Genomic DNA, 26,984 nt, shown 5'->3' on the forward strand with positions numbered 1-26,984 from the left:
GATCTGATTATATTGTGATTTTAATCACCATTTTTTCTTTCTTCTCCTGATCAGTGAATGAGAGCTATAAGCCTGAATTTATAGAGCTTAAGAAGTGGCTGAAAGATAGGAAGTTTGAAGATACAAACTTAACCCCTGCTCATTTTCCAGGTAAGGTCTGGCATTCAACTCTCATGACCTTTCTTAGGGTATCATTTCAAGTACCCATTAGGTAATTTAACTTAGAGCACATTAACTTCTTATACCTCACTCCCAAGATAAATTATTTACGACATGTGCCCTGCTTGAGTGAGGTGATGTGTGTAAAGTTGTTCATTATGTGTAAGTTATACATGACAACTTTGGGCTAAAAGACTTTATTTGAGCCATTTTCTGTTAGGGCTTCTCCTGTGTTATGACAGTGAACCATGCTTGTCAGCCTCTAACAGAATGTTTTACGTCTGTTTTTCTGTGTGTCGTGGAACAGTCAGTAAAAGCCACGCTGTTAGATTTTACTGGGTGGAGTTCTTCACAAGATGGTCAAGAGTAATAATGTAAGGAGTGGCCTCATGTGGCTGAGGTCTGGCTGCTCCTTGGATGTCCCTTTCCCTTAAGAAGGATGGGTTTACAGCTACCAAGCGGGAATTGGTCTGTGGTTTAAATGGAATGCCTGAATATAACTACCTGTCTGTAATTTAGAGCAGTGAAGAGTTATTGTTTTTAAAAGTGGAGACCACTCTCTGGGCCCATCTCCAGGAGCACGGTCATAGAGGAGCTAAAAGAAAAATGGTTTAGTAATGATGAGAGCCCACTAACTTACAGTTCTGGGGCAAGGAACCTTCTGTGTTAATCAGCTTGGGCTGCTGTAATGAGTTACCATAAACCGGGGCTCGAATAACAGGTTATTACTCACTGTTCTGGAGGCTGGGAATTCCAAGATCATGGTGTGGGCAGATGCAGAGTCTGGTGAGGACAGATTCTGGGTTTGTAAATTGCCATCTTCTCATTGTTTCCTCACATGATGGAGAGCAGGGAGCTGGAGCAGGGTGACGAGTCTATTACAAGGGCAGTAACTTCTCCATTCACATGGGCTCCACCCCCATAGCCTTATCACTTACCGAAGGCTCCCACCTCCTAATGCCATCACATTGTGACTTAGGATTTCAGCATAGGAATTTGGCAGACACAAACATTCAGTTCATAACCCTTTCCCTAAGTGCTGTATGTATCGTTAGCTCCTAATCAGTGCATGATAGGAGGAAACATTCATGGCAGTCTGTCAAAATGAGCAAAATTCTGGGGAATTAATCTTAGCTTGTGGAGGGGCAAGGCAATGTTCCTAAAGTACAAACAGGATTCAGTCTTTAGATCCTCACCTGATTTATGCTTGGGGACTGATCCCAGTATACCCTTTTACCACCAAAAGCACTGGCCTGATCTAAGCATCTCAGGTGGATTTATGATAGCAGCAATTTTAAGACAGTGAGAAGTCTGTCATCTTTACTTTTATAGGATCCTTATGGCCACTTTCTAGCATGCCTCAGTAAGTGCAGGTTATTATGATCTGTTTTCTGATAGTGAGCACTATTGTAGAAATCTTCCAGGTTTGTTTCATATGTCAGGTTCTGCATATATGTATGTTTGGAGGGAAATTTCTGCTTAAATTAGCACATGAGTCTTTTAAAGGATTACGCCATAGAAAAAAATCCTCCCACAGTAATTGGTTCCAGGAAGGTTTCTGGCCTGCAGGGGTGATTAACTCCACCATGGGACACACAGAAGAAATTAAATAAGTTAAGATCAAAACCCTGTGTCTGAGTGGACAGTGTGCTTCTGGGTTTGGAGATGAGTTAGGAACTCATCAGTTCAAATTTGCTGGACACCTGGTTCAGGACTTGGGGTAGGAATTCCCTGCATGAACTGGGAGTTCCCAGTAGCCTCTTGGATTGACCTTTGCTAGATTACATCCCATGCTATCTGAGAGAACAAAGATCAAGAACTATGAATTTGAGAAGATGCATACTCTAGACCCCATATAATAATTACAGATCATATTGTACCTATGCCTGCCAGAAGCTGTCTTCTGGCTGCTATAGGAGGGGAGCCTGAGCCTCAGGCATGTTGGGGCAGCTTCTGGATGTTGGTGGGGTTGACTGTGCAGGTGATGAAGTTCTTTTGTAACTGGGCTCTGGCCAAGGCCATGGCTCGCAGGGAGCAGTGGCCCTGGACCTCCCCTGCTGAGCTCAGCCAGTCAAGGAGAGCATGTCTCATGGGTTGCCTGATGGGTTACTGGTCAGGGAGGCAAGGGTGTAGTCTGCAGGCTCTGTAGGACCTGAGTGGGCTTTCCTGGTCAGCCAGACAAAAAGTTCTCGAGATCTTTACTGGGGGAAGCTGGGTCTGTTAGTGGGTAAAAGTGGCCTGAGGGGCCCACCTCTGAGGTTGGGTGGGCATGAAGAGTAGTTCATCCACCCCAGCTGGTAGGCCCCATGGGAGAGAGTCCAACTTAAAGGTTCCTTTAAAAGACCCAGCAGCAGATCTTCGTTGATGGTCTCTTAGGTCTTAACTCTGAAACTTACTGTTCCCTTCAAGGATTTTAAACCCAAAAGGAGGGTAAGACATTTTCCAGAATAGCTTTTTGATCCTCTATTTCACCTGAGAGTCACAGGATGAGAAACACCCAGGTTTAGCTTTGTGTAATTTTGAAGTTCAACACTTATTTTTAATTCAAAATGGTCCTTTTTCTGTCTTTGCATTCTTAGGTACAGGAAGAGGGCTGATGAGCAAAACATCCCTGCGGGTGAGAATTTGTTTATCTTTGAAACTCAGTGTAGATTTTACTGCTTTGTTTTTGTGGTTCAAATCAAGTGACTTACAAGTATTTCAGACATACAGGCATTTCTTAATGGATACTATTGAGTGTAAGTGTGTCAGTTAGGATTGAATTTGATGCATATAAGAGACAAACCCAAAGTAATGATGCTTAAACAGAGTGAAAGTTTATTTTGCTCTCATGTAAACAAGACTGGATAGGCAGACCTGGGCTGGTGTGGGTTCCCATGGCCATCAGAGGCCCAGACTTTTTCCAGCTTCCTATCCATGTCACAGAAGGAGCCCCACACCCTCAGGGGCAGGGTATAGCTTGTGGGTTGAGAGCAGCAGGATGGAGTGAGAGGCTGAAGAGGGGCAGGCTTCCTCTGTTTAGGAGATTCCAGCCCCAGCTCATATGCCAGTACCCTCCCCAGCTGGCTGCAAGGGAGGTGAGATGGCTTGTCCTTCCCCATCTCTGTGCCCTCTGGAGAGGACTGGGTTAGTGGGAGGAGAGCAGGTATATTGGGGTAGGCAGCTAGCAGTCTCTGCTGCAGCAAATTCTATTAGTCAGGTCATATTTTAAATGTGCCAGGGAGGGAGCTGCTCTCATCCAACAGGCTGTGTAGAGAATAGAAAGAAACAAAACCTGAGCATGCAGAGGGAGGAGGCCTTGGTGCCTGTCCCAGGACTACCTTCTCCTAGCCCTGGAGCCTCAAGCCAGGTTTCTAGCCCTCTCAGCTTCTGTTTCCTCACCTGGAAGATGAGGAGGTGCAATTCCCACCCATCCAACACCAAATTCAGTGGTGTATTTTTTTCCTTACATATATGTATAACAGTAACAACATTATACACAACAGTAATAGTAGTGTAACTTCATTCAAGTACCTGGACCAGATTCCAATGTGTGTAAGTATGTGGGAGGAGTCTTCCCACACATATTTACACCAAGCAATTCTCAAACACCAGCAGGGTGTCGGAGAACTCAATGCTGATGCTCTCTGCCCGGAGACAGCACCAGATTCCCAGGTTAAGGGCTCCGTCCTGCAAGACTGCCCTCCACCCCCGACTCCAAACGCAGGTCACAAGCCCCAGGCAGTTATTACCTGTGCTCCTTACCTACCAGCTACAGAGTTGGAGGTTCCCATGACCTCCCCCTTAGGTTTGATAAGGCGGCTAGAACAGCCCACAGAACTCAGGAAAACACTTATATTTACCAGTTTAATAAAGGATACTGTAAAGCATACAAGTTAACAGCCAGATGAAGAGATACCTAGAGCAAGGTTCCAAATAAAGGAGCTTATCCCCAAGTATAGAAACTCTCTGACCAAGAAGCAGGATCCAACCAAGCAGAGCAGGCAGAGCAGAGCAACTGAGTGCGAGAGCATGACCTCTTCTCAAGGGCTTTGGGGGGGCTTCATTGTACAGTCATGATTGACTACATTACATTAGTGGTCGTTGGCTGATTCAGCCTCCAGCCCCACCCCTTGGGGTGCAGAAGTCTTTCATTAACATCACAAAACACCTGTTTCACCTTTAAGACTTGGCAATGTTTTCAGAAACTTTGGGTGAAGATGAAATATACCTGGGAAATATATATTTGGTCATATGAATGACCAAATACGTATTTCTTATAACTCATATCACAGGAGGTGAATGACATAGGTCGTCTCCACAGTCCATTTTAGTTCTTGTGCAACTTAAAGCACAGTTTCCTGTAAAGGCAAAAATGAACTTAATTTATATAAAACGCAGCTGGGTTCATATGTTTAGCCTAAAGAGTGGGCCCTTTTAATGTTCTTTTTAAAATTTTTAAGTTGCAAAATATATTTAAAATCTTGACCATTTTTAAGTCTGTAGTCCAATAGTACTAAGTATGTTTACATTGTTGTATAATATTTTTAGCTTTGGAGGGGAGGCATAATTGACTTTATTCTGTAGCAGAATTTGGGGAGGAGAACTATACCTCCCATGATTATAGCGATAAATAGAGGTAATTTTTGTTCAACTCATATGATGACAATTGGCAGTTGCTTTACTTGTATTTTCAAATGTGGCTTTTTTGTTTAACTTTTTGAAAATTGGGACATACTATACACATAGTGAAATGCAGTTTTTAAGCATCCAGTTTGATGAGTTTAGATAATGAAGAGATTTATTCCAATCAAGATAAAGAACATTTTGATTAAGTGGCTTTTTAAAAAAAAAATGGAAATCATGGGCTGTCGGAGCAGTAAGGGACTACAGTGATCCCCCAACTTAATCTTGATTTACAGATGAGAAACCACAAATTGAACCCAGAAGATTTTTGGCTGAGATTTTTAACCAACTTAAATACCAGTTTTACTGAAACAGGATCTTAGTCTAGCTTTTACTGCTTTGTTTGTGCTGTCTATTACTTTATCTGTTTCTGTCTCAGTGGGATGAACTGAAAACTGTATTTTGCAGGAGGTGAAATGAGACCTTGTGCTGGATGGGCTCCCTTTCTTTAGCTAGTTGGCACAGGTTATGGGGAATGCGCTGTTGCTGGGATAGTGCTTGGACACATGAGCTTCACTGGGTAGAATTTTTTTTGAGTGCTTTCTGCCTGTGTCCTATAGGTAGTGCTATTTTCTGGCATAAGAAAGTGAACAGTAGAATTTGAGTTGTTAGGAGTTTCCATATTCTTTTCTGGTGAAAAGTTGAATGGTGGGTGTCAGTCATGTAATTAACCCTTAATTCTTGGTTGGGGTTGTAGTATCTGGTGTTGGAGCAGTCTTGCCTGCATTTGCTGACTGAGGACTTGGAAGTCTTTTGGTGGACCCTTTGATGCTCTGTGGGTGGGTGGTATCCTGAGTTCTTAGCAGATGATCGTGAAATCAAGCACTTAACAAAACTAATGCTCTCAGGTCCTTCCCAAAGAATGGGTGTTCTAAACTTTACTTTCTTTTTGGTAAGGAGGGACAGATCATTATCTCATTGCCTGAGAGTTGCCTGCTCACCACGGACACAGTGATTAGAAGCTACTTAGGGGAGTACATTGTTAAGTAAGTGACCACTCACATGCTCACCTGGTGCAGGTGCTTCTCCTTTAAAGTTGATCGCATTGGCAAATATGTATTCTAAGACAGTCCATTAGGACCTTTTGTCTACATAGTAAATAACCGAAATTATTTGAAAAGTTGACTTTGTTCTATGAATTTTACTGTTCTATGTTAATTCTTAATTCATTGTAGACTTCATTTTTAAGGTTTTTTAATAGGCTGCCTGGGATGTGGGTTTGAATCATGATCTATCACTTATTAGAAAATGAAGATTAAGTGGGATAGTAGATGTAAATCACGGCTAAATGCCTTGACTCCGTAATAGTCTGTTCTCCATCATAGTAAGTCTTGACAAATGTTACTGTATTTTTACCCTTGTTGTACTTGCTTGAATTCTCCTTCAACTGTGAAGAAATGTTGACATTATGAAAGAGTTCGTTTTATTTAGCATAGAAGAGAGGAGACCAGCATGGGAGTTGAGAGCTATTTTCTGGCTTTTGTTATAGGGGTCTTTGTTTTAGGGGACTTTCTGAGGAAGAGGGAGTGAGTGAGATCCTTAGCAGAAGCAGGGTTGAAATGGTATTGTTTCTTAACCCAGGGTAAGTTCTGGACTTTTTGCTTCCCTGGAATGTTTTTATAAGGGGGTGAATATATTTTTATTGGCCTGAGTAGAGGCAAGGATGCTCTTAGTAGTACCATTTTATGTATCATTCTGAAATTTTGAGTAGAATGTATGGCAATATAGGAATCTGGACTTTGAAGGATTAATGAAAACTTTTCCAGATACATTCATGCACCACGAAATATTTTTATTGTTAGCAAAAATTCTGCAGTGTGTAATTTGCAATAGGATGGGTAAGTGTAGGAATAAAAGCTTTAGAACTGTAACAGGTCTATATTGAGTTCATCAGTTTTCTGTCTAGGTAGTAATGTACAATAGAACTTTCTACAGTGATAGAAATGTTTCAGTCTGCATTGTCCAGTGTGGTAGCCACTGGCCACATATGGCACTTGAAATGTGACCTGCATGACTGAGGAACTGGATTTTAAATACTATTTAATTTTAAATAATTAAAATTGAAATACCTGCATGTATGCAGTAGTTACTATACTGGAAGGGGCAGCTCTAGGTTCTTTCCACCAAATTTTTTCCCTACTGAGTTCCATATACTCATTTAAGTGAAATAAGTGAACTTGCAGAAAATTTTTAAAACTGGAAACCAAGTTGGAAGGAAAGAGGTTTTTCTGCAAAAAGTAATCTGTTGGAAACAAAGCAGGTTACTCAGTTCTTTTCACCCATCAGTGTGACTTGTTTAGAGCACTTACACTGGGGTGTGTGCAGAGAAGGCCTTGAGGAAGGAAGGCCCTCTCTCAGATGCATTATGCATACTTAGAGTGCCCTGACACTTAGGCCACAGTCTCTTTGGGAGCAGAATAAGCCACCAAGGTGTCTATATCTCTAACTTATTGCATATTTTGAGTAAAAGTAATTCTTTCAATCTGGCTTTTAATTTTAAAAGGTGGCAGCCTCCTCCATCTCCTCTGCTGGCTCTGTGCACCTTTTTAGTTTCAGAAAAGCATGCTGGGGACCGTTCTCTTTGGAAACCGTACCTGGACATTTTACCAAAGGCCTACACCTGCCCTGTTTGTTTGGAGCCAGAAGTGGTGAATCTTCTTCCCAAACCTTTGAAAGCCAAAGCGGAAGAGCAGAGAATCCACGTGCAGGAGTTCTTTACTTCCTCCAGAGATTTCTTCTCTTCCCTGCAGCCTTTGTTTTCTGAGACTGTTGAGAGCATCTTTAGCTACAGTGCCCTCGTGTGGGCTTGGTGCACACTCAACACCAGAGCTGTGTACATGAAGCACACACAGAGGCAGTGCTTTTCTGCAGAGCCAAACACCTATGCGCTTGCCCCGTATCTGGATCTGCTGAATCACAGCCCAGACGTGCAGGTGAGAAGTTGATGAGGGGACACATGTCCTGTTTCAATAGGAAGAAATCCGACATGTAGAACTTGTGACTTTGAATAGTGAGCAAAACCACAGGGGAAATTGTAGCTGGCTTTAGGTAAATCTACCTGCAGTCAGATATGCTCTGTCTTTCTTTCTGACCCCATTTTCCCTCCTGGTATCATTTTCCTTTGCTCCATTTTCCCACTTTGCTCTCCAGGGCTGCAGAGCTGGGTGCTATTTCCCGTGGATGGCCCTGTCAAGCAGCTGCCCCCCTCCCACACCTGTGGTGAGCCGACAGCGCAACTTGCTTTCCTGTCTCTTCCCTTTTACCTTCGGCGGCGTTGCCGGCAGCATTTATCTGCACTGTGATCACGGATTGATTTGTTCCTTTTCCTTCTGAGCTCTGCAGTTTCAGAGGACAGGGCTTTGCCTTCTTCTCTGTAACCCGAGCACAGGGGTTGTGGTAGGTTTTCAGAAACCTTTTCTGAATGAATGAATATTTGTGGGGAAAAGCAGGCTGGAAAATTGTTGAAGAATCCCTCTTTGGGAAGCAGTCAGAGATCTCCTCTTCCTCGTCCTTACCCTGACAGCACATAGAGGAGATGATTAAATCTGTGGATGTGGATTAAGTGAAGGTTCCTATAGCCAAGATTCTCACCTGGCTGTGGTTGACTAGCTCACTACACACATGTGGGCAATACATTATTGTTGACTATATATAAAGAGCTCCGCCCAGTGCTTTGGGCGACATGGTGGTGTGGCTGCAAGGCTGCAGGAGAGCAGAGACTGGAGTGGTGGCAGCACTGAGGACAGAGACTGAGACGGCTGCGGGGGCAGAGAGACCCAGAGGCAGAGACCCACTTGCTTGCAGGCTCCCTCTGAGTAGATGGGATTCTAGTGACTGACCTGCCACTGGGGGAATAAAGCTGGGTATAAACCCTTTCACCCCAAGAATGTTCCATTGTTATGTTTCGGTCTCATTGAATACATAGTGAACTTGCCTGGGGCTGAAACCCATTGGCAACACATCCCTGATGGCATGACTATTTTTATTGGGCGGTTAGGTTAGTGCATTTATGCTCTAAACCAGTGATTTGACATTTGAGGGTTAGGGCACTGAAAACTACAGCCTGTGGGCATGTGTTCAAAGGCACTAGCAAAGCCTAAAATATTTACTCTTGGCCCTTTGTGGAAAAAGATTCCTGAGCCCTAGTGTAAAATGCACTGCAGCTGGTTTTTGGCATGAAGCTCCAGAGCTTGGCTCTAATCTGTCACTGAGCTTCAAGCTAGGAATTTCAGCCTGTTACCCCTACTCCTCATGGATTTGCTGCTTAGTGAGGGGGTCTCACTGCTTGTACTCACTCCTTACTGCGGGGAGCAGTTAGGTCTTCTGGGCCTTTTTCTCTAAACCTATCAACTAACAAAATTGTCACAAAATCCATGTGTTTGTGTCAACCAATACCGTGCTGCTCAAAGGCTGTGTATTGTAAGACCTGAAATTTCATGTGCTGCCTTGACATCTTTGGGTTTCGCAGGGCCCCAAAGACCTGACAGTGATTCTTCTGCTCTCACCAGATATTCTCCCCATCTAGGGGTAAAGGCTTCCCACCTGGCTAGTTGCATCCCACCTAATTAGGTCCATACTTTAATGGGTTTCACCTCCTCACTAACCCTAAAAATTATTCAAACAAGCAAATCACATCTTCCACAGGAGCCAGGGGAGTCACCTCCTGTTACTCTGAGCCTGCTTCCCATGGCCCCTTATGGCCGCTTGGCTCCCGAGTGCAGTGTGCCCTGCATGGTTGCTGCGTCCTTCCCCTCAGGCTGTATATGTGAGTCAGAAACTGCTGTCAACCTCCTCTGTCCAGTGTCATGTGTTGGGCCATCCTCAGTACCTAAGGGGCTGAAGTAGAGTCAATCAAAAGAGGCTGAAGTGCAGACATGACATCTTTTGCACATGTGGTTAAATTCAGTGATGAGTGTTTGAAAGCTGCTTCTGGCTTAAGACAATAACTTTTAGTCTTCTTAGTTTTATGGTTTGTTTTAAAACTTGGTTAACAATTTTCTATTGTAGGTAAAAGCAGCATTTAATGAGGAAACTCATTGTTATGAAATCAGAACTGCTTCAAGTTGTAGAAAACATGAAGAGGTTTTCATCTGCTATGGCCCTCATGATAACCAGCGTCTGCTTCTGGAATATGGATTTGTTTCCATCCACAATCCACATGCTTGTGTTTATGTCTCAAAAGGTTGGAATCAGCTTTGTTCTTACCACTAAAATAGATGAGATGTCTTCCCCACCCCAATTTGGGGAATGTAGTTATTTGATGTTTTAATAAAAATGGCAAAACCTTAAAAGGTATGTCATTCATTTCCTTCTAGGTAGGACTAGCCTTAGTATTAACGACTGTGTAATTTCACTGTTGAAATAAAAACAACAAAGCTTTGATCAATATTGAGGATAAGAACTGAGAAAAGTTTTATTGCATGAGGTCAGACAATAGAATGGAAGAAAAGGAAGACCACTAAGGAAATAAATGTAATATTAATAGATGGAAATTTTGGTACTGAGATGTTGTCACTGTCACTAAAGAAAGGATTAGAGGCCAACAAATAAAAAAAACTAAATACCTGTGTGTAAGAAGACACTGTGCTGATCACAGAGGTAAATACGTTATGCAGTCCTTATTTTGGGGGTTTAATGCCATGATGAAATAATTGATTCCATTTGTTTTTTCTTGTGACCTGCTAACTAGCCAACATCATGGCTATTTTAAAAACAATTTAGTTATTAAATTTACTATAAAAATTCCAAATATAGTATTAAAAATAGTACATAGGACACTGACTTTTTTCTGCTTCTCTTGAAGCTGTTACCAGAGAAAGAGTTTTCTAGGTCATGAAGAAATGGCCAGAGATTTACTGAGTGTATAAGTTGAGGTCATTTTAATATAAGTTCTAGTGGAGATAGAAGCTTGGCTAAGGTGATAATTACTCCATCTTATATTGTAGGCAGAATAATATTATTTCTCAAAAATAAGAAAGCAAAACTGGGCCTTGCTTGGTCTTTTAAAGGAAAGCTAGCTTTGAGATGAGTCTTCCGATTACAGGATAACTAATGTTGATGACCATGAAATACTGATTTGTCAATTTGAACAAAATTTACATTTTAGTTATTTTTACATTAAATGAAAATACAGAAATATAAAAAAATTTTAAAAATAGAAAAATCTTTTATTTCTACTACTATCCCAAGTAGTTCTGTTAATTTTTGCATACTCACTTTCAGTTGTTTATGGTTGTTGCATCATTAATGTCCAGACAGCTTTGAATTCTGGCTTTTGAAAACCTGCTCTAAACATTTCCTCAGGTTTGTACAGAGCCTGTACTTTCAGTGGGTGTTAACTTCCCAGTGGTCCTGCTCATGTCTTAGTTACCTGATTTTGTTGGTTGGTTTGCTTAGTGGGAGCATGAGCTGAGGTTTGTGGGTGGTTTGTCCCCTGCCTTGGAATTCTTACAGCTTTTCAAGGGCTAAATAATGATCTCTTTGAATGGACTTGAATAGAGTTTTTGATGTGAATTAGGTTAAAACTGTTTACACATGACTTGATTGCTTATGGGAAGGAAAGCAATTTGAGAAGGAAAATTCCACTCTTCTGTCTGAATGACACTCTAAATCTCTTTCTGATTTTTTTTCTAATGTAGATATACTTGTTAAATATCTTCATTCAACAGATAAACAGGTGAACAAAAAAATTTCCATTTTAAAGGACCATGGCTTTATAGAGTAAGTGTTCTCTCTTGAAATGATTCCGTCCAGAAATTTGGATGAAAATAATAGAGGGTTAGGGTTTCTATCAGGTGTGAGATACCTCCTGACCTGTACCAGTTGACAAGTATTTCTTGAACACTTACTGTGTGCAGTAAATTGTGCTTGATGTTGGGCACACGATTACAAGATATTTTTAAGAAACTTATTGGGGGGACTTAAGATACAAACTTATTATTTTAATATAAGATACAAACTTATTGTAAAAGATCTGTCGTATTGTATTATTGTATATCTTAATATAAGATACAAACTTGCTGTATCAAAAGGGAGCCCTGTATTATTGATTGGTGGCCCCATGTGAGTTTGTCCCTAATATAGTCAGGTGGGATGGAATTGGGCTGTTGCCGGCCAGGCTGGTGCTCAGTCACCTGGTAACATGGTGCAGACTCCTGGGGTGGAGGGTGGGGGCTGGTGTCTGCATGATGCCAAACCAAATGGGCCAAGCACGGTGTAAGCCTCTCCGTTTCAAATTTCCTTCCATAGATAAAATTAAATTTTAAATAATCTAGCAACAGTGTGAGAGCAGTCTAGCTGTGGTGGCTGCCATTCATCATTCTCATTGCTCTGTGCTGTGGCACACACCCTGTCATCCAAGATCAGCTCCTTAGCAAAATTAATTGGAAAATAGATTTTTACTTTTTTTTAACAGGAGAAATTTTCTGTTACTCAGGCTTTATTAAGTATTTGTAGATTTATTTTTACTTTTGTCTTTCTGACCAAGATTGCAGAATATTTAGCCCCTTCAAAAAAAAGTTTGGCTCTTGAGTCATTTGCCATGGTGTTGGGAAGTACTGAAATGATGGATTTGTCGTCTTTCTGCTTTAGGAATTTGACATTTGGATGGGATGGACCATCTTGGAGGTTACTCACAGCTCTGAAGTTGTTATGTCTGGAAGCTGAAGAATTGTAAGTTCCACATATGTTGGTCATCAGCTATAGGTATAGTCTGGATATAACTTTGGGGTGTTGGGCTTACATTCATATAGCCAACCTGAGAGGAGAAAAGAATGCCATTATATATTGGGGTTGCTTATTCTTTATGTAACTCGGCCATGTGGTGAGTGTTTTCCCTTCTGAGTTTTCACCTTTTCTGGAATTCTGGTTTTAGAGTCCTAGGGCACATGGTCCTGAGATTTATTAGTCTCTCAGATTATTTCCCCCTGGTGATCTGCAGCTGGTTATTCTGGGTACACCTTTCAAAAAGTAAGGGCATTGGCACTGTTCAGAGAAAGTCTCTGGGTAGGTAGATTTTTCTTGGGGGCAAACAGAGCCCCTGACTATGGCCCCCGGTTGGTTTTACCCTGGTAACAGATCCAGACCCCCGCTGAAGGAGAGGTTGGATATTTCCAGGGAGGAGGCAGGTAGAGGGAGCCCCCAGTGCAGACAGGCATCCTGGTCAGGCTCCTTAAGTTCCCTGGAGGCTGCGGGTCCTTCCCGCAGGGTGGGAAGGGCTGTGTGCTGCCCAGTGCAGGTGGCTCTGTCAGCCTGGGTCCTTGTCAAGAGGTGGGGAGCAATGCCCATCGCTTACTTCGCTACGCCTAGATGAGAGAAACCATATGTAAGGAGGGCTTCCTGAAGATGGAGGACCGCCTCCCTGAGCAGCTGTGAGGGTTCAATGACATAGTGCCTAGAAATAGCCCTGAGCACAGTGTCTAGAGGTAGTTGGTGCTTATTCATGGTGCTTGCTGTGGTATTTATGATACGGAGGAAAGATTACTCCCTGGGCTCAACATCAGAGATAGGGTTTATTCTCAGCAGGTGATGTATTTTTTATCTTACAGACACTGAATTCTGTATCTGATATGTTTCCTTCCTTACACTGTTCACCAGAAAACCCTGAAGCAAATTGTGCAGGATTTTAAAGCCTGAAATTTATCCTGGCTGTGCCTTAACTTTCCTCTTCTCATCTCCCCTTAGTCTTTCCCTGTCCACTCATCTTATATTTTATTTTATCTCATGTGTACCCTCTTCAGCTTCTGAGTCCTTCTCAGGCACATCAGCCTCAAATTAAAAAAACAACTGGGTGCTTCCCAGAGGTCCTCCTGTGGCCTCTCTTCTCCCTTTGAGTTATTTCTCCTGTCTGGAGTGGTGTGGCCGAAAGCACATGCCGTTGGGATTCTGTCTGACGTGCATGCAAGCTTTCTCTGCCTTTAATTAGCTTTGTCACTTTGGGTGAGTTCTTCGCCATTCCCGATTCGATTCTCAGTTTCTTTATGTCTAATGGGGATAGTAACGTTTTCTTTGCTAGATTATTGTGCAGATTAAATTAGATAATGGTTCCATGTGAAACGCTGTGCTTGGCACATAGTTAATTTCCTTCCTTCCTCACTCTCTTCTCCCTCCCTCCCTCCCTCCCTCCCTTCCTTCCATGCCTGTGGTTTCAACCATTGTCTCTAAAGCTGAAGACTTCTAAGACTTTATTCCCTATGTGGCTTGTGAGCTGTTCTGAACTTCTAAGTGATTTCTGCATACAGTTGAGCAACACACTGGCCCCCAGCCAGTTGAAATGAACATCCATGTATAACTTTTGACTTCTCTAAAACTTAATTACTAATAGCCTATTACTGACCAGAACCCTTACTGATAATATAAATGATTAACACATATTTTGTATATGTATTATATCCTGTATTCTTAGAATACAGTAAGTTAGAGAAAAGAAAAAGTTTATTTAAAGTGTTGTAAATCTCCAGAAATTTTTCCAATATATTTATTGATAAATGCCACATGTAAGTGGACCTGCATAGTTCAAACCTGTGTTGTTCAGAGGTCAGCTGTACTTTCACCCGGATGTGGCAGCAGTCACCTTTCTTCCCCTCCTCTTTTGTTGTTTTAATATAGTTCATTAGCGCGGTAACTGCTCACTTAAGTAGTTCCCAACATAAAACCAGTCCACTGGGCAACCCCTATGCCATGCTTTAGTTAACAGCCTCAGGCATTCACTACAGGTTTTCACAAATTCTGGTCAAACCTCTGATCTTTCTACAATAAAATAGATTGACATATAAAATAAAATAAAATACATAGCTACTCATTTCCTACATGGCATCTTAGAGCCATGTGTCCATTTTATGTATATGAGACGACAGTCTCTAAAAACTGTTTGATATCAGATTCTTACCAAGAAGGAAAACAGAGTCTAATTTTTTAAAACAAAAAATGTGTAGCTTTGGAAGGACTTTAGGTAAATGGCCACGTATGTAACCTGTACAAAATTCCACACCTGGATTCTTGCACCCAGCTCTGTTCCTCACCCTCTTTCTTCTTGGCTAATACTTCTTCCTAGAATATAGGTTTGACTGGCACCTTCTGGTTCGGCATCTTGCTGTGGCTCCGTTGTGCCTACCCTGACCACACTACCCTCCACTTAATACTCTTCTGCCTGCACTCACCCCTGAACCCCATTTCCTACAGACTTTGTTAGTATAAAACGGGAATGACATGTATGTGGAGAAAGACTTCACTGTAGATTCCTCCTCCCATCTCTAGAGCATTTTACTTGTGAAAAGTGTTCTGTTTAGCTTGCAATTTTTTAAGACTGTACTCTAAGAGAAGGAAAACTGCCACATTTGCCCTTAGTCCTTAGCCTGTCAGCTATGGATTCACCTCCCTGTTCAGTTGCTCTGTTCCTGTGGCTGGTAGATGTGAATCTACTTACTCAAGTGCCAGACACAGGATTGTGATGATACTAATTCAGTCCCTGCCTGCAGAGAGCGCCAGTGCCTTTATTTCTTATTCTCAGTTGTTCTTTTTCATTCTTATACATCTGTGTGCTTCATGTGGGAGCTCTAAGGGAATCGGCTTATGCTTCTGGAGAAACAGGAGAAGAGTTTGGGTTGTGTCAAAGTGTAAAAGCCTTCTTTATTTTTTGAGAGCCTGCTGAAATCTGACTGAATATTTTGGTTCTAGTACATGCTGGAAAAAAGTGCTTCTTGGGGAAATAATTTCAGATAAAAATGAGAAGACAGGTTTGGACATAGCCCAGAAAATATGCCATTATTTCATAGAGGAAACTAAAGCTACGCTTCAAAAGGTATGCTTCTAGAATATTACGTCCCTTTCTTAAAGAAGTGTTTAAGAAATACTTTGTTCTTGTTGGATTGGAACAGTACACCTTATTAGGACATTGCAAAATGCCTTAAATAGGTGAACATTGATATAATCTCTGGGTTTTTTTTTTGACTGTTAACACTTAATAGGTAAAATTAAACACATTTAATGTGTAAAAATCTTTAATGGGTAAAATTATTACATGAATTCTTGGTAATAGATTTTCAAGTACTCTTTCCTTTTTATGTTTTATTTGGTAAATGTTTAAATGAGAAATCAGCTTGTTTGAATGAAAACCTTAACAGGCATTAAAAACTGATTTTAATGAATCTTGAAGTGAATGCTATGGGAAATAAACCAGAACACAAAAAATCCAAATATTGTATGATTTCACTTATGTGAGATACTTAGAACTGGCAGATTCAGAGAGGGAAAGTAGCGTAGAAGTTACCAGGACTTGGGGGATGGTGAAATGGGGAGTTAATGTTAATGGGGATGGAATTTCCATTTGGGATGATGAAAAAGTTCTTGAGATGGATGGTGGGGATGGTTATGTAGCATAGTGAATATTTAATGCTACTGAATTGTACATTTAAAAGTGGCCAAATGGTGCATTTTATGTATATCTAACTATAATAAAAATTTTTAAATAACTTCCAGGTTTCTCATATGAAAGATCAACAAGTGGCATTGATAAAACAACTAACTTTGGTAGAAGCATTGTGGACAGAAGAACTGAATATTCTCCAGGCTTCTGCTGAGATTCTAAACAACTTACAAACACCTTCTGCATAATTTCACTCAAGTGCATTAGATCACTTCTTATGGTGGGTGTGGTTTCTTAAACATTTAAAAATATTTTAAACATTTTAAAACGTTTATTTTATATAGACTGATATAAAGCGAATGGTTTCTATTAAACAATTATATACTTAGTCCTATGCCTTTGCTTTTCTTTGTGGGATGGAATTGTGGTTGTTTCTGGGACATTAAGGAATGTGTGCAGGGGGTGGAGCAGGTTCTGGGCTTCTGGGATCTTAAGTGGGGATGAATATGTCATCCTAATGGCACAACTCACACTTCCCAAATCAACCACAGTCTTCAAGGGTGACGTACAAGGCAGGCACAGAACTGTAACGAGAGGGAGGCTGTGAGGGAGCCAGGAGTGGCTCTGGCTGAATTGTGGTCTTCCTCTGGGTATCCTGCTTCTCCTCTGATGCGGCAGCCGTCGAAGGGCAAGAAATTGTGTTTGTGTTATACTTTGATACCGTCGGGCTTAGGGTTGCATTGTGGGTGGGTGGCTGTCCTGGGTCCCAGTGGGCTTCATCCCCAGCGGCTCTGAGCTTGAGCAGATCACTTCAGTTGCTGATCTGGAAGTGAGACTGTAGGGCTGGAGTGGTGGCTCCTCTGCCCTCCAGCCCTCAAGCCAGGGGCAGGGCTGAGGAATTGACACCTGTCAGGCAGAGGCCCCTGGTGATACCACCCTCCCCTGTCCGCTTCAGTGCTTTCTGAGAACCAGGGAATCAGTCGGATGTTGGGTCCAGTATTGACTGTCCTTGTTGAACAAAGAAGTAGCGTGGAGCCTGCGCAGGCAGTCTTCCCTCTGTTTGCAATTTTCCAGAATGTTTAAACCTCTTGTCAGGCTGTGTCCCTTTACTATTCTCTTCATGGTGGGTGTTTAACTCTTTGGTTCTGCTGCTTTTCTGACATTTCAGTGGGGTATTGGGAGGAATAGGAGGTAAGTTTTTGTGCCCTGTTGGCCATTTTGAATTAAGAGTTACTGCCTTTTTCTTTTTAAAAATAAAAGCATTTAGGCTATTGACTTCCTCTGAGATTGGTTTTTATATGAAATATGCTCCGAGTTGTACTTTGTGGATCTTGGCTCTGGACTTAGACTTTCCACAACATTTTCATGCTTTCAGAACAGCTGTGAGGGGTCAGGGCAGGTATTAAAGCACAGAAACAAATGTGTTCTGCTTGTAAAAACTGACCAGTATCAAACCATAAGACAATAACATGACAAAACAACAGTCACACTGGTTGGGAGGTGCTGCCCTGAGGCCTTTATGTACAGTGAGTTAGGCCTCACAGTTACCCTATTTTACAAATAAAGAGGTGACAGAGTTGTCCCAGAGGACATGTAGTATGCAGTGGAGAGAAAATACCCATTCACTCTGCCCTCAGAGGGACCGCTGTCCATAGTTTTGGTGGGTTTGTGTCCAGAATTTACCTGGGGGTATGGGTAACGTGGACGTGCCTGTCCTTTCCATTCTCAGCCTCAGCTGTCACGAACACACGCAGGTGTGCTTCCCTGAGCTCTCCTCCCCGAGGGTCCGTGAGCACTGTAGACTTCGCTGCCAAGTTTGCGGTGGAGATGGAGGGGGTGGCATCATTCTCCCTCTGTGCAGTTGAAGTCTCAGTTGAAAACATAGTGGGAGCCCCAGCAGACAGCAGCCTTCTTTTTTTCTTGTCTCTTTCAGCAGCCTGGGCCTGGCTCCCCCTGCGGGTCTCCTTCCTTACGAAGGTGGCAGGTGGGTGCCAGTGCAGCACGGCTTGTCCTTGGGGAGAAGAGGGTCTTTGAAAGCGAGGGGCTGCCTCTGCTCTGTGGCACAGCTGCTTAGCCTACGAGTCCTTCCTCATGTGCATGTATTGAGGTAGGTAGCTGTTGGTGGAACCTTCTGGGGGACACTTGGGGCTCCCAGGAGGAGGGAGTGCTGCTGACCTCTTGCACCCTGAGGCAGAGCTTACCCATCTATGTGGGGAGAAGGCCTGGGCTCACTGTGCAGTTCTCCAGCCTTGCTCCTGTGCTCTTCCCTGGGCAGGCCTCCCCCCTGGGGCATCCTGGCCGTGTCCAGCACAGCTGTGCCTCAAGGGGATGGTGACTTGATTCTGGGGTTCACTTTAGGTGTACTGACCTAAAGCCTCAGTCATATTTTGACCTCTATCCTTACTTAGTCTTACGTTTTTTTATCCTTTTCAGAACAAGGGTGGCTTTCCCTTCACAACTCTCCACTGTCTTTGGTCCCAGGGGTTGAGGCCTTGTAGGGACAGCCAGGACTCTCAGAGGTGGGGTTGGACTGGGGCCTGCTAGTCCTGGCCACACTGCAGAGGCTGTCCCAGTCAGACTTTGCCAAAGTCCAGTGTCCTCCGGATTTCCCTGCCAGGTTTCCATCCTTCCCCAAAACTCAAATTCCTCTCTTTGTAGAGCACACCAAATACAAGAGAATGAGGCCGCTTGTCTCTGAATGCAGGCAGAGTTGGAAATAAAACATTTTCATGATTGTATCTTGAACATCTTTTCATGTTCATGTATATAGTTGGTGTTAACTTCATTTTAAATGGCTGTAGTATGTTTCATGGTATGCTATCCCAGGGGTCTGCAAACTTTAAAGGGCCAGGTAGTACTATTTTAAGCTTTCTGAGCCTTATGGTCCGTCCCAACTACACTGTGCAGCAGCCATAGACAATATGTGAACAAATGAGATGGTTGTTTTCCAGTGAAACTATTTACAAAGACAGGTCATGGGTAGTAACTCCTGTTCACTATTAGTGGACATTTAGGAACTAAATATGTAAATTCCTATTTGTAGGTGCTTTGTCCCTTTTAAAAATAAAGCCCCCTTAACCTGAAGAACTTTGCAGCCCGGCAGGGTAAAGGTGCTTTAGTTGTCCAGTGATGAGAACAAAGAGACAATGGCAAAAAGCAACTACTCAGATGTTTACGAATGAGAACTGTTTCAGCATCCACAACAGATTTTGATTATTTGAGAAGCAGTAGAACATGAATTTCAGTTTGTAGACACTACTTGGTGTATATGTGCAGTCAGACTTCTTGCAAGAAATCTGCGGCTCCTGTGGGGCAGCCTGTGTCACAGGGTAGACCACTGTTTACAGGCCACACACTGCCTCCCTTGGCCTGTCCTTGCAAAACTACGGTGAGGGCCAGCAACACCCGTCTGCCATCCAGGGAGGGGTGCCTGCGCTGCCCGTCCCAGGGGCGCTAGTTCCTTCTCGAATACATCACCCGTTCCTCTTCACCAACTCTTTTCTTTTTTTGGTTTTCTCTTGGCTAGTGCCTTAGGCCTGCCTGAGTTCCTAGTATACCCACCCCAGCTGGTGTCTTGTTGTGGAGTTGTTGGTGGTGAACCTCCTGCTGCTGACTTGCCTGAGGGAAGAGATGCCAGGAGTTGACACTCGAGGCATTCCTCATGTCTTTCAGGCTGACACAGAAGAGACCCTTCTCAGACTAGGGCACTTGCCGTGCTTCTGCCTGAAAGTGGAGACTGGTGATCTTTCAGGAAATCAGAGCTATAATGCTATGAGGTGGCTTTCCTGAAGGGCCTTGGAGGTCACTGAGGTACAGAATTAGGGAATTTATTTGTAGCCCTTCCCTTGGCAGCAGCAACTACACTCTGTGTAATGTTGGGCAGTCGGTTTTTTGCCATGGAGGAAGGTCTAATGAAGCGCATGTTGATTTGTCAGCTGACATTTGAATATAGAGCTCTGTCGGGAATGCCATCACGTCAGTTCTCTGAGGAAAGAGCTTTTTTCTACAGATTGATTAAGTCGTGTGTGAAGTAAAGGGAACAAAACATTAGGAGGAAAGAAGTAGGCCTAATGCCCTTTTCTTCAGCCCTCCCAACATCCCGCGTGGGGCCGTGCAGCGCACCGCACACTGTGGCGTCACTGTACCATATACAACAAAGCCGTCTGCGCTCCCCAGTGCTGTTTCTGCTCACCTTCCCAAGGGCATCTCTCTGTCTTTATTACTGTGTTGCAGCCTTCCCTTGAGCGGATGTTTTCTTGTTTAATTTCCTTCTATTCCATGTAGTTGTAACATTAAGCTGTGAATAAAATTTTAAAAACTGCCCACAGAAATATAGCAGAATTTAATAAAAATGTAGGGTTACTACTTCACACCCATGAGGACAGCTATAATAAAAAAGATGGACAATAACTAGTATTATCAAGGATGTGGAGATACTGGGAGCCATACACACTGCGGGTGGGAAAGTAAAATTGTGCAGCTGCTTTGGAAAAGTCTGCCAGTTCCTTAAAAGGTTAAACGCAGAGTTATCTTATGACCCAGCAGTTCCTCTCCTAGGTATGCATCCAAGAGAATCGAAAACATGTCCACATGAAAACATGGACATGAATGTGCATAGCAGCATATTTGCAACAGCCCCCAACCCAGCTGTCCCTCAGTAGATGAATGGATAAACAGAACGTGGGCTCTCCATACGACGGAATGTTACTCAGCCCTAGAAAGGAACAAAGCCCTGACACGCTATAATGTGGGTGAACCTTAAAAGCATGATGCTCCATGAAGGAAGCCAGGCGAAAAAGACACATATAATTTAATTTGAATGAAATGTGAAATGTCCAGAATAGGCAAATGTATAGAGATGGAAAGCAGAAGAGTGGTTGCAGTGGGGTGGGGTGCTGGGGACTCGAGGGTGATGGCTAAGGAGTACAGGGTCTCTCGGGGAGAATGAAACATTCTAGAATTTATTCTGGTACTGGTTACACAATTCTGTTGATATACCAAAACCCACTGAATTGTACGCTTTAAATGGGGGCATTGTATGGCCTGTGAGTTAAATTCTGATAAAGCTGTTTTTTGAAAAGTAAGGTTAGTGCCGACTGGGTGAGAACTACACTTCTCACTTTCAGCTGATGCTTTTTCACAAGCCTGTCTGGAGTTTGTCAATCTGATGGTGATAAGGCCCTGGCAGTGTTAGGCCCTCTGTCCCATGTATTACACTTATCTCCTTGTTTAATCCATATGCTGATCTGTTGAGGTAATGTTTTCCTGATTTTGTAAATGTGGAAACAAAAGTCCAAAAAGGTAAAATTATTGCTGAGGTCACACACTGCCAAGTGGCAGAGCTGGGATTCAAACCTGGCCGTCCCCCAGACCCCATGCACCTAGTATTCATATGCCAGAGACCATGAAAGGTGCATGCGGGGTTAGGTAGCAGGTATCTGGTCTCACCCAATTAGGCCTGTGTAAATTCCCAGTGTGGCTGGGCTCGTCAACCTCGGGAGAAGATTTCGAGGGCTCTGATGCTGCAGTCCTGCCTGCATAAGTGCTCTCCCTCCTGACACACACTTGTGATAAGCAAAGAGACTCCTCAAAATATGTGCGAGAACAGACGTGCGGCCCCGGGAACCTGCCTTCAGAAATGACAGCCATTTCCTAGAGGGTGGGTGTTACTAGTCCCATAGTGCAGAAGAGGAAATGGGCTTGGGGAAGCGAAGTAGTGTGGCCACAGGTACTAGATGACCCATGGGGGCATGAGACCACCTTTGCTCTGGGTGGTTGGAGCCTTTGTTAAGAGCTCGTTTGTCAAAATGTGGTTCCCTAACCTGGCACCAGAGACAGCCAGGTTGCATGAGCCCATCCCAAACCCACTGAATTAGAGTCTCTGGGCAGAAGTCCAGGGATGTATATTTCTGATGAGCCCTAGTGAGTTCAGCACCTGCTAAATTTGTGAACCACTGATCTATTCCAACACAGGCTTGTGCCCCTGCTTTGAGGTGCTGGTCCCCACGGTTTTAGTTTGGTCATTTCGTGGGCTCAATGTGAAGCTTTAGGCAGACTCTTATTGTGTGGCATCAGGATTGGCAGGAGGAGGTGCTCAAGATGAACCCGCTGGCCCCTCGTGTTGTGGTTGGTGCCCCATAGCATTGAGAAGCTTGCTCTGAGCCATGGACAACCTGTGTTTTCTTGATGATTCTGGTGGACTTGCCACTCTCCTGCCCTCTCCATCCAGATGGTAAGATCCAGGCTCTCTCCCATGAACTCCACAAAGTAGAGATGAATTCTTGTAGAGAGCGGAAGCAAGGCCATGGTGCGGGGAGGGGAAGCGAGCCTTCAGCCTGAGAGGAGGTGGAGGAGGCACTGCAGGAGCCCAGGCCTTCCCCGCGCCTGGCCTGCTGTGCTTCTGTGACTTTCCCATCCCATTTCCCCTTGGCTCTACGGGCAGCTCTTAGACCTTTGGCGAGAGAAGAAGAAGCTGAGGTACACAGGGTACAGGCAACTTGACCCACATTATCTTGTTGGGATTTGAATCCAAGAGAATCTGAATTCGTCTGTTAGTTGTCACTTACGCCTGTTTCTGCCCCAAAGATGGGCAGCCTAGGGTACAGGATGGGGACAGAGCACCGTACAGTGTGTTGTTCTGTGTAATAATGGGCCACCTCACTGACCTCATTGTGCAGGCTGGCAGCAAGGAAGCAGGCCGAGCTGAGTTGCCTGCCCAGAAGTCCCTGTGGGCTGAGCCCTCGCCCTGCAGCTTCACCTTTTCTGGGCACATTTCAGTTTTACAGGCCTCTCCCTGTCACTGTGATGCCCCACATCCCACAAAGGGCACTCGGTGTTATTAGAGGGTGAGAAGGCAGTCCCGCAGGCAGCCCCCTCCCGTCGCAGGGGAACTTGTCCCAGGTGGGGGCTCGCCTGCCGTTTCCAAGAGTCCCTGTCCCGTTGCGCAGCTGGAAAGGCTTCTGCTACCTCGGATAAGGCAAGACCAGGACTGCAAGGTCCACCTGGCAATTATTAGGGCAGCAAGTGATTCCACTTCTGACTTTGCCCTTGTCACAAAGGGAGACTCAACTATTTGTGATAAAGGGATTCAGGATGCCACTGAGGAAGCCGGTTAAGTCTAAGAGTGTGTTTGAGGCAGGCAGCTTCAATCTTTGCTTCCTGTTTTGCTGGGACTTATTATACTGAATAAATTGGCCTCCTAAGCCTCAGAGTGGTGGCAGTGGGTAGCTTTAGCTGTTCATGGGAATCGTAATTCACAAATACAATTGTACATATTTAAAGTGCACAATGTGATGATTTGATATACAAGCACATTATAGGATGATTACCAAGATCAAGATAATGAACACATCTATCAACTCACATATTTAACATAGTTAACTGGTTTTAAATTTTAGTTTTTGGTGGGTATGTCTAAGATTTACTGTCAGCAATTTTTGAGTATACAAAACTGTATTATTAACTAGTCACCATGCTGTACATTATATACTCAGAACTTACTCTTCTTTTAAGTGAAAATTTGTACCCTTGACCTACTTCACTCCATTTTCCTCTCCCTCCATTCCCTGGCAACCACCATTCTGTCTTCTGTTTCCATGAAGCCATTTTTTCCCCCCCAGATTCCACGTAAAATTGATATCATACAGTATTTGTTTTTCTCAGTCTGGCTTATTTCACTTAGCATAATGCCCTTCAGATTCATCCATGTTCTCATAAATGGCAACATTTGCTTCTTTTTTATGGCTGAATAATATTCCATGGTATATATGTACCACATTTTCTTTATCCATTTGCCTGTTGAAGGACATTTTAGGTTGTTTCCCTATCTTGGCTGTTGTGAATAATGCTACAGTAAACAAGGCTGTGCAGATATCTTTTCAAGATACTGATTTCAATTCCTTTGGATTTATAACCAGGACTGGAGTTACTGGATCATAGGGTAATTCAATTTTTAATTTCCTGAGGAATCTCCATACTGTTTTCCATAATGACCATATCAGTGTACATTCCCACTGATTGTGTATCAGATTCCCTTTTCTGCATATCCTCACCAACCTTTCTTATCTCTTATCTTTTTGATAATAGCCATCCTAATAGGTGTGAGGCGATGTCTAATTGTGATTTTGGTTTGTATTTCCCTGATGATTTGTGATGTTGAATACTTTTTCATATGCCTTTTGTATGTCCTCTTAGGAAAAATGTTCAGGTCCTTTGCCTTTTAAAAAATCGGATTATTTGCTTTTTGGCTATTGAGTTATGTGAATACTCTGGATATTTTGGAGAGAAACCCCTTCCCAGTCATATGACTTGCAAATTTTTCTTCTATCCTGTAGGTTGTTGTTTTCAGTTTATTGTTTCCTTTGTTGTGTAGAAGCTCTTTAGTTTGATGCTGTCTCACATATTTATTTTCATTTTTTTTTTTTTTTTTGAGAGGGCATCTCTCATATTTATTGATCAAATGGTTGTTAACAACAATAAAATTCAGTATAGGGGGGTCAACGCTCAATGTACAATCATTAATCCATCTCAAGCCTAATTCTCGTCAGTCTCCAATCTTCTGAAGCATAACGAACAAGTTCTTACATGGTGAACGAATTCTTACATAGTGAATAAATTCTTACATGGTGAACAGTACAAGGGCAGTCATCACAGAAATTTTCGGTTTTGATCATGCAATATGACCTATAAACAATCAGGTCAAATATGAATATTCGTTTGATTTTTGTACTTGATTTATATGTTGATCCCACATTTCTCCTATTATTATTATTATTTTTATTTTTAATAAAATGCTGAAGTGGTAGGTAGATGCAAGATAAAGGTAGAAAACATAGTTTAGTGCTGTAAGAAGGCAAATGTAGATGATCAGATGATCAGGTGTGTGCCTATGGACTAAGTATTAATCCAGGCTAGACAAGGGCATCAAGACATCCACGGATGCAGAAGATTTCTCTCAAAGAAGGGGGGGTGAGGTTCTGAGCCTCACCTCTGTTGATCCCCAAATTCTCACCTGATGGCCCCCCTGCGACTGTGCCTGTCTTAGGTTGTTCCTCCCTTGAGGAATCTTACCCGTCTCTGGCTAACCAGTCATCTTCCGGGGCTATACAGGGAAATGTAAAGTTGGTAAGTGAGAGAGAAGCCATATTGTTTGCAAAGGTTAGCTTTTTACTTCTTTGCAGATTTATGCCCTGTGGCTTCTATGCCCAGCACTTGTCTCGAGGTATCTTTACCACCTGGAGGAATTATGATACTCGGTAAATTCGATATGAGGCACGAATTCTATTTAAGGGTTGTAATTAGGAAGGAAGAAGAAAAGCTATAGATGTAGCATATGAAGGAAACTTGGGAGGATTGATTATTTCTTTGACATATCTTCTTGTATAGTACCTTAAGTATGTATAGGTTTTAAACTACTAACTAATTTGCACACATATATTAACATAATAGGAATACGGTGACATAAACAAAGCAAATCTATAATTACCATCCATCTCCAGTGAAGCCAAGAAAACCATTTAGGCACCCTAGGCATTTGTGAAAATTTATCTATGATATGATGGATATTGTCCAACTGTACTTGAACCCTAAGACAAATTAAAGCAGCCCATTTCTGGGATCTGTTCACATCCCATATGTTCTTTTAACCATAGATAGTCTATAGTCATGAGATTTTGGAGTGCTACAACTTGCACCCCTCCCAACTCCTGGTTGAGTTCCAACAGTACAGATCCGGTCAAATTCGTTGTCTCACTGTATGCACATGCCAGCCTAGACATCTCCCTCCTCATTCTTATGGCAAGTCCAGGAGACGGTGGGCTGGATGCAGCCACAACCGCAGCATCGTCCGGATCCCTGTGGAGGCTTTTTGATGATCATCCCCCGGCACAAGTCCTCCAGAGAGTGCTGATGCCGGAAGCTCCTCCTATCGTATCTTAGTTCATTTTCTGGGTATCCAAGCTAGGCCTTGATCTTCTGCGTAGAAACAAACAGACCCTTTGCCCACACTTTGACATGCCCTCTATACCACTGTGCAGAACTCATTGGAGGTCAGCACACAGTAACTGCTTTTTTTTTTTTTTTTTTAATTAAGAGAAAGGAATATTATCAGAAAAGAGTACCTCCATAGCTGATCATCTGACACCCTTTAAGTGATCAACATTAAGGATATTTAAAGCATGCGTTGATCTTTGATTTACCAATAGTTTTATCCTATCAAGGAGTAATCCCCCTTTTCTTTTCTTTTTTTTTTTTTTTAATCTTTAATCTACACTTACATGAAGAATACTATGTTTACTATGCTCTCCCCTATATCAGGTCCCCCCTAACAACCACATTACGGTTACTGTCCATCAGCTTAGCAAAATGTTGTAGAGTCACTACTTGTCCTCTCTGTGTTGTGCAGCCCACCCTCCCCTTTCTCCCTCCCCCCCCATGCATGCTAATCTTAATATCCCCCTTCTTCTTCCCCCCCCCTTATCCCTCCCTGCCCACCCATCCTCCCCAGTTCCTTTCCCTTTGGTACCTGTTAGTCCATTTTTGGGTTCTGTAATTCTACTGCTGTTTTGTTCCTTCAGTTTTTCCTTTGTTCCTATACTCCTCAGATGAGTGAAATCATTTGGTATTTCTCTTTCTCCGCTTGGCTTATTTCACTGAGCATAATACTCTCCAGCTCCATCCATGTTGCTGCAAATGGTTGGATTTTTCCACTTCTTATGGCTGAGTAGTATTCCATTGTGTATATGTACCACATCTTCTTTATCCATTCATCTACCGATGGACATTTAGGTTGCTTCCAATT

At 42.9% G+C, this 26,984-nt stretch overlaps 1 protein-coding gene across 7 annotated transcripts in view; it reads left to right on the forward strand.

The window, feature by feature from the left end:
• Positions 1-26,984, forward strand: part of SETD4 (SET domain containing 4) — a 55,131-nt gene that overhangs the window by 4,357 nt on the left and 23,790 nt on the right. For 4 of the 7 annotated variants that reach the window (XM_073231388.1, XM_073231387.1, XM_017672975.3 and 1 more), the window contains exons 3-11: positions 55-150; positions 2,739-2,776; positions 5,722-5,810; positions 7,328-7,757; positions 9,832-10,006; positions 11,463-11,544; positions 12,415-12,495; positions 15,499-15,622; positions 16,300-16,574. In XM_073231388.1, the coding sequence (XP_073087489.1) occupies positions 55-150; positions 2,739-2,776; positions 5,722-5,810; positions 7,328-7,757; positions 9,832-10,006; positions 11,463-11,544; positions 12,415-12,495; positions 15,499-15,622; positions 16,300-16,434 (1,250 nt within the window). In that variant the 3' untranslated portion in view covers positions 16,435-16,574. Of the gene's footprint in view, positions 1-54; positions 151-2,738; positions 2,777-5,721; positions 5,811-7,327; positions 7,758-9,831; positions 10,007-11,462; positions 11,545-12,414; positions 12,496-15,498; positions 15,623-16,299; positions 16,575-18,119; positions 18,268-26,984 lie in introns of those variants that run through there. The other 3 variants (XM_073231385.1, XM_073231386.1, XR_001855077.3) reach the window with 3 other exon arrangements.

The sequence above is a fragment of the Manis javanica genome, chromosome 3 (genome assembly GCF_040802235.1).
Source record: "Manis javanica isolate MJ-LG chromosome 3, MJ_LKY, whole genome shotgun sequence".
Lineage (NCBI taxonomy): Eukaryota > Metazoa > Chordata > Mammalia > Pholidota > Manidae > Manis > Manis javanica.